This window comes from Dicentrarchus labrax, unplaced genomic scaffold, assembly GCF_905237075.1.
Source record: "Dicentrarchus labrax unplaced genomic scaffold, dlabrax2021, whole genome shotgun sequence".
Classification (NCBI taxonomy): Eukaryota; Metazoa; Chordata; class Actinopteri; family Moronidae; genus Dicentrarchus; species Dicentrarchus labrax.
This window is the reverse complement of record NW_026136716.1, coordinates 15,467,371-15,478,394: the sequence shown is the minus strand read 5'-3', so window position 1 is coordinate 15,478,394 and position 11,024 is coordinate 15,467,371. Positions and strand designations below refer to the sequence as shown.

Sequence of the window (11,024 nt, the reverse complement as noted above, 5' to 3'; positions counted from 1 at the left end):
GTTCAGACGTATCATGTGATTTGTTCTTGCTGGCACCCTGCTTGAGGAGCTATGTCAAAATAATTTTGACAGGACGGGTTTAGAAAACGAACGCTTTTTATCAAAAAGGGACTCTACAAGATGCAGAACGTGATAAACACAGTGAAAGGCACGGCTCTCGGAGTGGCTGAGTTTCTCACCCCAGTGTTGAAGGTAAACTTACATTACATGAGCTAGCTTGTTGATAGGTGGTGGCTACTATGTGGTGTCATAAACACATGAACAGATGATCAGTGCTAGCCAGTAGCTCACAGTAACACAGTAACAGTATTCATTTAGCGAGTGTTCACTAAAGCAGTGATTAGATACAAGCTAACAGACCTAAAGGAATATCGACCCTTCATATAATCTTTTGCACAATTCTGCTTTATGCGCACCACGTCCACTTACAGCTGGATGTTAATGACTTTTTATTATTAATCTTAGGAATCGAAATTCAAAGAGACTGGAGTCATTACACCAGAGGAGGTGAGAACATGCTTGTTAAAGGCCCATCTATCATTTTTGATTATTATTTTACCTTTCTCTAAATCATACAACTTGTCTGTTAAAGGTTCATGCTTAATCTTCTTCCTTTGTATTTTAGTTTGTAGCAGCTGGAGATCACTTGGTTCACCACTGTCCCACATGGAAATGGTGAGTGTATACTCGGAGCTGAATCACACATAAATGAATCCGTCATAGTAAGTGTGTCTACAATGATTATTAGCTCTTGGATGTGTTGTTGATGTTTGGGAGAGTAGTCACATGAAGAAGGAGCTCACAGATCAACTTTCAAATAGGTCGTTATTTTATTATCTTGTATTGTTTGTTTGTCTCTGTGGTATATGTGGTATGTGTATATACACACGTGGACAAAATTGTTGGTACCCTTTCAGTAAAGTAAGGAAAACCCACAGTGGTCGCTGAAATAACTTGAAATAAATAAAAATGTACTGAAAATTAACTAATGAAAATCAGGCATTGTTTTTGAATTGTGGTTCAACAGAATCATTTAAAAAAAGAAACTAATGAAACTGGCATGGACAAAAATTATGATTATTACTTTTGTCAGTTTCAAGTTGAATTTAGTCCACGTGTGTAGTACCACCAAGGTACTCATACAATGTAGGACAGATGGTAGTATGTTGGTAGAAAATGCTACTGTTATGTCAAAGTAGTCAGTGTGATTTCTGGTAGTAGTAATGTCAGTACTATAGTTACTGTTGGTAGTAATGTCAGTACTGTGGTTACTGCTGATAGTAATGTTAGTACTGTGGTTACTACTGATAGTAATGTTAGTACTGTGGTTACTGCTGATAGTAATGTTAGTACTGTGGTAATGATTCTTTACGCAATCAGTTCTGATTCTGTGTAACTTGTAAGGCTTCACAGTAACAATACCTGACCTGTTGTGGCTCTTGAATGCTCACTTCTCTGTTCCTCTTGTTGAATTTCACAGTATAGCGCAATATTCCACTTGAAGAAACCCTAGTTGCATCACACCATTTATTGTCACCACGTAGCACATTATCAACAACTGAAAATGGAATTAAAGAGAGAATTTTCCCTATTGTTGAGTTATTTTGTGTCTTTTATGTCTAAAGTTTTTTCTTTGGCACCAGAAGTCTGATACTGTGTTGGCATTTTTATTGTAAAAATCTAAATGATACACATCCCTGTTGGCATGTGATTGTCTAAACCTCTTCCACTCATTGATTTGTGTTGCCCAAACACATTACACTTCAGTCATTAAGCGTATGTTCCTCCTTTAAAAAGGCATATGAAAGCAAACCTAAAACAGTGGTTTATAAAACTTGAAATTAATGTGAATTAAGTCAAGTTTAAAGTAAGGGAATGTGCGACCAGTGTTTTTTAGTGACAGTATCATGAGCACAAAATACATGGCCTGGAATAATGTTTTTATCTCTGTGATTCTGTCTCCCAAGGGCCAGTGGGGAAGAGGTCAAGGTGAAGCCATATTTGCCTCAGGATAAACAGTTTCTCTTGACACGCAATGGTAAGAAATGGATTTAAAGCATGGACCTCTAATTTTTCCTCCACACCTATAAGCTACTCACTTTCACATCAACAATTTGTATTTGTTACATAAACAACTCTCCAGTTCCCCATAGATAAAAGTTCCCCAGTGAAGTAACTCTAAAATTTCCATGGGTTTGACCTAATGTGATTTGCAGTGTGCAAACTGGCTAAGTGTCTCTGCATTAAAGAGATGCATCTTTAAATTACAATGCGGATAAAAAAAGAACTGTAAAATAATTTTGAGTGGGAATGTAATGGCATGACACATAATAAAATATGAGTCATGAAAGTGAAATTGAATAGCCCTTAAATCATTTTATTCAATTTTTAAGAATTTATTTATTAATTGACATTTATATATACTAAATTCACTTTACACTGGATGTTGCAGTGGAGCAATGGCTTCTTAAAAAAACAAAAAGCAAAATGAAACTCACCAAAACTTTCTTTTTAGACTTTCCACACTCTTTCCAACAATCACCAACACTGGTTTGGTCAAAATAAACACTTAATTCACAGAATATAATATATAATGATATAAATATCTGTGAAAAGGGCTGCAATTGCTACAGTCTAAGCCAATGTTAATCCTTGGGGACAAATGCGCACGTCAGTATGTCTACTAAAAGTGCCTGTTTTTGCCACTGACTCAGGCTCAGATCTTTATTCTTAGTGTCTGACAACATTATGGGAAGGAAAGGACCCCTACAGAGATAGACCTTTTGTTTGACCAGAAACAGCAGTAATATCGCTATCACTTGCATAGGATTCCATAGACAAAAATGGCCATTTTAACTAGCATATCACTGTAACATCATAACTTAATTCTAAGTGGACAGAAACAAAATAAAACTCACCAAAAACATCTGTGTTAGTCTTTCCACTGTTCCAACAATCACCAGCTGTGTTTTGAGTCTTTACGTATCAAATAGTTATTAGCTGTTATGTTACATTTTTAATTTTATTTAAATCTTATATATATATATATATATATATAACATACATATATATAATCTTCAATAACAAATCAATAATCTACTAAATGTTCTCAAATGTTTTCAATTTAATTGCTTATTGATTTTAACTAAACTCTTGAAATTCCCTTAATACTTTGCAGCTGTGCAATAGCTCTTCATTTTCAGTTTTGCAAACTACTACTACTGGTTGCAGCTACATTGTCGAGCTGTAACACAGACTCATTTCTTCATCTGAACTATCCCATACATTTGTTTTGGCAGCCAGCAAAAGAAGATTTTTATCCCTAACATCACCAGATCTGGTTTTGTTTAACCCTACCTCTCTGTGTTGACTCTGTATTTGCAGTTCCCTGTTATAAGCGTTGTAAACAGATGGAGTATTCAGATGAGCTGGAAGCCATCATAGAAGAGGATGATGGAGATGGGGGCTGGGTGGACACTTACCACAACTCAGGTTGGACATCATTTCTCATCATCTACATTTCATCCTGAGTATGGCTGCATCTAGTTCCGTTTTTCCATGTCAGAAACACATGTAGGATGGACTGATGTGCAAACGTGTACGATTAATATATTTACTTTCCTATTTGCTGCAGACTATTTGCATCTGATCCAGATTATATGTGCCAAATGTGAGGGGAAATGTTCACTTTTTAATAAAAGCTTGAAACTGGGTATACATGTGCAGTTTGGAGCATTTATTTAGAGCATTTTCAAAGGAGACATTGCAAAAATGCCTTGTGGCATTTTTACTTTCTGCCGTAACAGAATGATGTATTTTGCATCATATCTCCTGAACCAAACATGGTAACACAGAATAGGTGACGGCTGCCCATATGTTTTAATGGTCAAAGATAACCATATTTATCACCCTAAACTGTTTAGGTGAATAGTTAATGGTGCATTCAGTGTGATGACAAGGAAATCACAGTATCTGAGAACTGAGGCTAGACTTAAAATATCATGTCTGTTGCCTAGATGTTCTGGAAACTTTTGAAGCTTAATCCTTAATTAAGTGACTGTAAAGACTAGAACAAGATCAGTATAACCAACTTTGCTTAAAAAGAATATGTCATGTTGTCAGTTTTTTATGTAAAAATGAAGACAACTATAGTGAGACCTTAGTAAGTGTCATCGTATATAGAGTTTTTAAAGATGGTCTGAATAGTTTCTGACTGTTTTTCAGCAGGTGTGTTAGGAGTCACAGATGCTGTACGAGAAATTTCACTGGACAATAATAAGGTACACTTGTATATTTTTTGGTATTCTGTTGATTCTTACAGAAGTTTATTCCATTCACTTTGAAAAATACAAATCTGCTCTGTTTTTCTGAATGAATGAGTTATATCTAAAAATTCTGAAATACTTTTTTATGAAAAAAAAAGTTCTCTGTTTTTCTGAATTAACAACATACCTCCAGTAGGCCCTCCATGCCCAGGGGCTCTTAACCCCCATGAGAGAAAACAAAGAAAACATTTTTTTCTCAAGTGAATGCAGTATACTTCCGTAGATTCTAAATACTATGTGAAATCCAAAAATTTCAAACGTAAATTATAGTTTAGTAAACTAAAAGCGGTTATAATCAATATTTTTCTAATAATAATGCGTCAAAAGACAATGTGAAAGGTGTCTCTTATGAATCTACAGAGAATTATCAGTGGATCATTTAGCATCTGAAGAGCCAGAACTTTCCCTCAGGACATGGTAGAGACCAAAAACAGAGCTAAAAGAGAGTGAATATCGGACATTTATCATGGACACAAACATGTCTCCAAATGCATGATCATGATGCTCTGCTGAATCTTGAAATAAGCAACTGTTTGCTAACAAGTTCAGCTTAAAAGATGATAATATGTCATGTGTTCACGTACAACAGATAGCAAATATCACCCAACATATTATTGTTGTAAATGGTTCTGTTGACCCAAATTAGAATAAACCAGTTTTTTTACACTTGCCACTAATAGTATGTAGCCATGATGATAAAGTCAGGCTTATGTGCCCAGGTTCAGCTTTCAGAATATTGTTTTTGCTGCTCAAGGCATTAAAAAATTACATTCAAAGATTTGCCATTACTATCTGCCATATTGTTGAGAAGAGAATAATGGTCTCACACTCAGAGGTTCAGTTCAGTTTAGCGTGTAGGTTCATTCTTGACTTCAGGGAACGCATATAGTGTGTGCGTTCTTTAAAAATGTCCACTTACTTAGCTAGTTCAGATGCTTTTCATTTTGGTCCTGAGGTTCATATAAAGACCTTTTGAAATTGTGTTTAGTCTTCTGATGTTTATGAGAATCGAGCATTACCACTTTGTTTCAACTGTAGTGCAAGTTCCAAATGGATCCTTTTTACTTTGAATTCCTCTAGGACAAGAATATGAATGCCACATCTGCAGCATGTTGTGAGGATGATGATGAAGATGATGATGAAGATGGAGAAGCAGCAGATATGGAAGGTATTCATATCTTACTCATACCCTCCAGTAATGAGCAGTTACTTTGTTTCTTTCACTTGCTCATGTTGTCTTTAATGCTGTCATTTCAGAATACGAGGAAAGTGGCTTGTTGGAAACAGATGAGGTAGACAGCTCGAAAGGGTTGCAACATGTTATTTATTGTGTGATTTAATATCTGTTATCATCAACCTAACTTCCACCTTAAACTTCTGTCCTCGGTCTAGGCAACCCTGGACACCAGTAAAATGGTGGAAACTAAAACCAAAGCAGAGCCTGGGAGTGAAGATGCCATCCTTCAGACTAGAACATATGACCTGTACATCACGTATGATAAATACTACCAGACCCCTCGACTCTGGCTGTTTGGATATGATGAAGTATGTACCTGAAAAAGTACAGTATAAGAATGGAAGCGTTTTTCTATTCTATAGAGTGCTGCAAGGATGACATATTAGAACAACCCAGAAGATAGCTTCGTTCTGATTCCTATGACAAAAAGCCAATGGGATTTCTCATTGGCTTGAATTTTGCAGAAATAAGCTCTGTTGCAAACAAATTTTTATGATACTTTTATGTTCTGTTAAGCAAGATAATCTTCACAAATTAACACCACTTTTATGATTTTTGACATATTTAATGTTGCCAAACAAAGCGTGAAAATCTCTTAAGCTTAAACCGAGTCAAATATCCACTGACTTAGAGTCGTCATTTCTGGGTTTTGGGACCTATATATGCTGTCAATGTTTGGGACTCATTCCTTCAGCATTCTATAGGAGACAGGAGGCATTTGTCATATAGTAAAATATTTAAATCACATTTAGAGAATCTCAGATTTTACACAGTTCACTATACATCTTTGTAGCATTCAAATAACATTAATTTTTAGGACAGAGTTTTGATAAACATGGAAGCCAATAATGTGGAGTTAGTATTCTTTTTCTTAAAGCTGCAGTACATGATTTTTGTCAGCTATGCTAGGGAAAGACTCCGGAGTTCATCAAGCTGATGTGGTGTTTCCCAGGACAGGCAACCACTGACTGTAGAACAGATGTACGAGGACATCAGCCAGGACCACGTGAAGAAGACAGTCACTATTGAGAACCACCCACACCTTCCTCCACCTGCCATGTGCTCCGTCCACCCCTGCAGGTCAGACAGAACTTGAAGAACAATTTCACCATCATTATTGTAACTTATGTATAGATGTTTTATTGTGGACATTTTGTTCACTACCCGTCATTGTCTGTGAGTTATAAATTATAATAGCTTCCAACCAGCCGGTTCAATGATCTTTGGTTGCCTGATCATGCAGAGCTAATCCTTTAGCTGACATTTTAAGTCAGGTAATGTTAGCAAAATGCTAGCTAACAAGCTAGCTGATCTACATCAGTTGTTAGCTGGCTAGTTAGCTGGTTACTTAGCTAGTTAGCAAGTGTTTTGCTAGCTAATCTACAATAATCATTAGCTAGCTAGTTACATCTGAGTGATAATGTTAGCAAAGTGGAAGCTAATTAGTTAGCAATTGATGTAGATTAGCTTGCTGGTTAGCTAGCATTAGCTAACTTAAGATGTGACTCTAGCTATACTGTATATGTCACTTTTATCTTTTAACCATTTTCAAAAGTGGTTATCTTTTCAACATAGACAAGCCTAGCTCAATACGCTACAGCACATATCTAAATACAGGAAAGGAGAAAACTGACAGGTCCCAAAATGGGGCAGAGGATAGCAATGGTCAATTTAATGTCAACTGGCTCTTTAAAACCACATGAGACTGCAAACTAAATGCCTCTAGTCTATAAACAGTAATATTAAAGCCCTACTCATCTGTATCTGTATCTTTACAATACTGAGATACTACAATAAATGATGAACATACAGAAAAAATATCTAAATGTTTTTTTTGTGTAGTGATAGTCTTAAAGGATTCGTTTATGGGTGTTTGATCATGACTGTTAAAAATTACACTTTGACAAGAAGTTTTGGCTAATGTAACCTTTACTTTCAGACATGCTGAAGTGATGAAAAAGATCATTGAGACTGTGGCAGAAGGAGGTGGAGAGCTGGGAGTACACATGTATCCTTTCGTGGTAATAACATGTTACATGTTAACACAGCAGTTCTGGCTGATTGTTATTAAGGTACTGTCGACAGTAAATCTTTTCTAAGGATTTGTGGCCTGTGAGGTGCTAAACAGCCAAATTGTGTTTGTTAATGTTATGCAGCCCAATACTTAACAAACTGCAATGTACTGTGTGACACCCTTTTATTAGAAACAGCATTCATTTTTTTCAGCAATTTGAGTACTAGCTTATCTGTTTGATTGGACCACACGGGCCAGCCTTCACTCCCCACCCTAGCCACCCATGACACTGTTGCCGGTTCACCACTTTTCCTTGGAGCACGTTTGATAAGTACCGACCATTGCAGACCAGGGAACACCCCACAAGAGTTGCAGTTTTGGAGATGCTCTGAACCAGTCGTCTAGCCATCACAATTCGGCCCTTGTTCATTTTTCCTGCTTCTAACACATCAACTTTGAGGATAAAATGTTCACTTGCGGCCTTATATAGCCCACCCACTGACAAGTGCCATGATAACCAGATAAGTGTTTTTTTACTTCACCTGTCAGTGGTCATAATGTTATGGCTGATCTGTGTATGGGGTACTTAGTCAATGTGTTTCCATACAGTAGACGGTGCACAGTGCTGACCTCCTTATACTGTAAGTAACACATAACTGATCTACACTGTGACTTTTCATTACAGACATGGAACACTGAATAATTCCACCATTCAGACTGTAGTTTGAATTTCAAATAAAAAGAGATGGTTACAGCACATGCCACATAACCATGCCTGTCGCATGAGCTAACCCTACCCCCCTTGTTTCTTGTCTGCCTCTTTCATATGGACTGTCCAGTAAAGGGGAGCTTCTCAATAGATTTTCCAGAATTTGTATTATACCACAATATATTTCAATATATCCTTATTTCTAGGTTGAACCCTGGATTCTCCCATTAGCTTGCGTGATTCATTTCTTCTAATGCTACATTGTCATGGTAACAGCATCATCACTGTGTTACTGTATTGTAATTTCCCTCCAGGCTCCTCCGTGTTTTCCTTAACTGAGACTTTCAGGTATCTTCTGATTTTTCTCAAGTTTGTCCAGGCTGTCATTCCCACAATAGAATACGACTACACAAGACACTTCACCATGTAGCTTCATGAATCTGCCTCTGCTAATAATGCAACATGTGCATGTGGGAAGGATCAGCTCTCCTGCCTCTATGTTGAGATTATATCTGGTCTGGTCTTAAAACAATTGGTTTGTGGAGTATTTGTTTTACGCTGAGACACTTTCTGTGTGTGCAGGAATGTTGGAGGTATGTGACAAAACAGTCTGTTGAAGGAACAGTCTGTTGTTTTGGGAAACAGGCTTGTTTTTCTTGAAACCGAGAGTCAGATAAGAAGATCAATATCAGTTTAAAACTGCATGAAAAATACACTTTTCATCAAGGTCGTGTTGTATCTTTTTATATCACTTGTGGAAAATAGAAATGTAAAAACAACACACTTCATAGCATCCTGGCTAACAACTGTTTAAATTGTGGAATTTTTCATTTGTGACTAAGCTGGCTAGTAGTTTCCCCCTACTTCCAGTGATTGTGTTAAGCTACTTCCGTACTAGACACACGGAAGTGAAACTGATATCTATCGTTTCCTCTGACTCTGGCTTCTTCCCAAAAGTTGGACGGTTCCTCTGGTGTCTCTCAAACAGTTCTTGTTCAGAAGATTTCTGATGCTGCCACTAAAACTAACCCCATTCCACGCTGCATTAAATGTAACCCTCCTCGTGCAAAGTGTTTGGAAAACAGGCCTGGATTTAAAAATCCTGCCTTCAGTATCGGCCACACAGAAGTAAAGGGTGACTTAGGTGGGTTTCAGCCTGGATGTTGTTTTCCCATGATTTTTTTGTTAAAGTGACTAATGAGGATAACAAGTTTTGTGTTTGGTCCAGTATTGAGCCTGCAGCTGCAAAACAGAATCCTTGGGGGGGAAATTGCATACCATCAGTGTACATCCATTAAAAGTGCTTGTATTTGTTACTGACAGGCTCCGATTTTAATTATAAGTATCTGACAACACAAATGTACCGAGGAATTAAGAGAATTTCTGTTCCTTTCACTTGATCTGCTATGTGTCTAACCGAGTGTCAGAGCTACAACAAATATCCCAGCGGGGATCAAATTACTGGTGCTTATATTGGACGTAATGCTGGTTCACATAACCCCACAAGGATTAAGTTGTAAACCGTTTCCCGGCTGCAGGTTGCAGTGCTCTCTCAATACTGGACCGAATTCAAAGGCTGTTGTCTCCATTAGTCACTTTGACACAAAAAACATGGGAAAATGTTCCAGGTTGAAAAAAACCCAGGTTAGTCATTAAATTATTTTTTTGTTTTGTTACTCGATGAATGTAAGTCCAAACTCCTTCTTTTTGCTCTGTTTTTGGAGACCACCAATCCTGAGAAAAATATCTGCCTCAGTGACTTTATCAGAGCTTTTTCCCTGGAAACAGCTGCCTGCTGGATGAGACTGGGTGAGACTGAACCAAAACAATAAAGTGGTGGGTTGTAAAACCGAAACAACGAGCATGCCCTTTCCTACACTGGTGCCCGCCACTGCCTTTAGCACATCCATTTATTTTACAACTACAAATAGTGGATTTGGACTTGGACAGCTACTGGAAGGAAATGTACTTTCTAAAACATCTCTGTAGTTGACAGCAGCATTGACAAAAGCTTCTTGACTATTAATAATATTGTTCCCATCATGCCTCACTGTAGTGGCTGTTATTGCTTGCATTCTAGTGCACTTTGCAGGAGTCATGGCTGAAGCTCATTATTGTAAATCAGCTCTTTATGCCAGTTTGTCTTAAAACTTCACTCTCTGAATGTGTTGATGGCCAGGCTTCTATAGTTTTTGTGTTTCACTTCAACTTTGGACCGTTTTCTCTCCCCTGCAGCTTGTTTCAGAACTGTGGGACATTTTTTTTTCCAGTTTGTGTTGCTTCTACAAGCGTGATGTATTTCCTGTTATGTCTAAGAGCTGTGTGAAGGTTGGCTGTGGCCTCTGTTGTGCAGCATTTTTGCGAAAACAAATAGAGAGTGATTTTATTGCCACAAGCGTCTCTGTGTACTTCAATAAATCCTGCGATGCATTTCTGGTCTATTTTGTTTATAAGATTGTGAATTATAAACTATATTTGGCTCATTACAGTAACATGTTTCTGACAGTACTTACACAACTAAATAAAATACCTGCTTCAGTAATCCTTGCTCTTCTTTCCCTGTTGTCTATTGGTTGGATAAAATATTCACTCTGTACTTCCTGTTGGTTCAGTCTCTGATAACCTGCTCAGTGGTAACATTTGAACATTTTAAAGTAATGTACATTTATCAATAAAGAGTTTCCCAAATACTGCAAACAGAATTCTATTTGTGTAGTTATTTATTGGGGAGGGCTAGTA

General features: G+C 37.3%; 1 protein-coding gene across 2 annotated transcripts; it reads left to right on the top strand.

Annotated features, from left to right (window-relative positions):
- Positions 1-10,827, top strand: atg3 (autophagy related 3). Of its 2 annotated transcripts, none has more exons than XM_051427302.1 (12): positions 1-192; positions 466-507; positions 626-675; positions 1,968-2,038; positions 3,385-3,492; positions 4,228-4,280; positions 5,406-5,493; positions 5,583-5,617; positions 5,718-5,870; positions 6,515-6,642; positions 7,502-7,570; positions 8,634-10,827. In XM_051427302.1, exons 1-12 carry the CDS (start codon positions 121-123, stop codon positions 8,713-8,715), a joined length of 951 nt encoding a protein of 316 aa, XP_051283262.1. In that variant the 5' UTR covers positions 1-120; the 3' UTR covers positions 8,716-10,827. The 2 variants fall into 2 exon arrangements, with proteins under 2 accessions (XP_051283262.1, XP_051283261.1); XM_051427301.1 differs by having other exon boundaries at positions 4,225-4,280.
- The last annotated feature ends 197 nt before the right edge of the window (positions 10,828-11,024 follow it).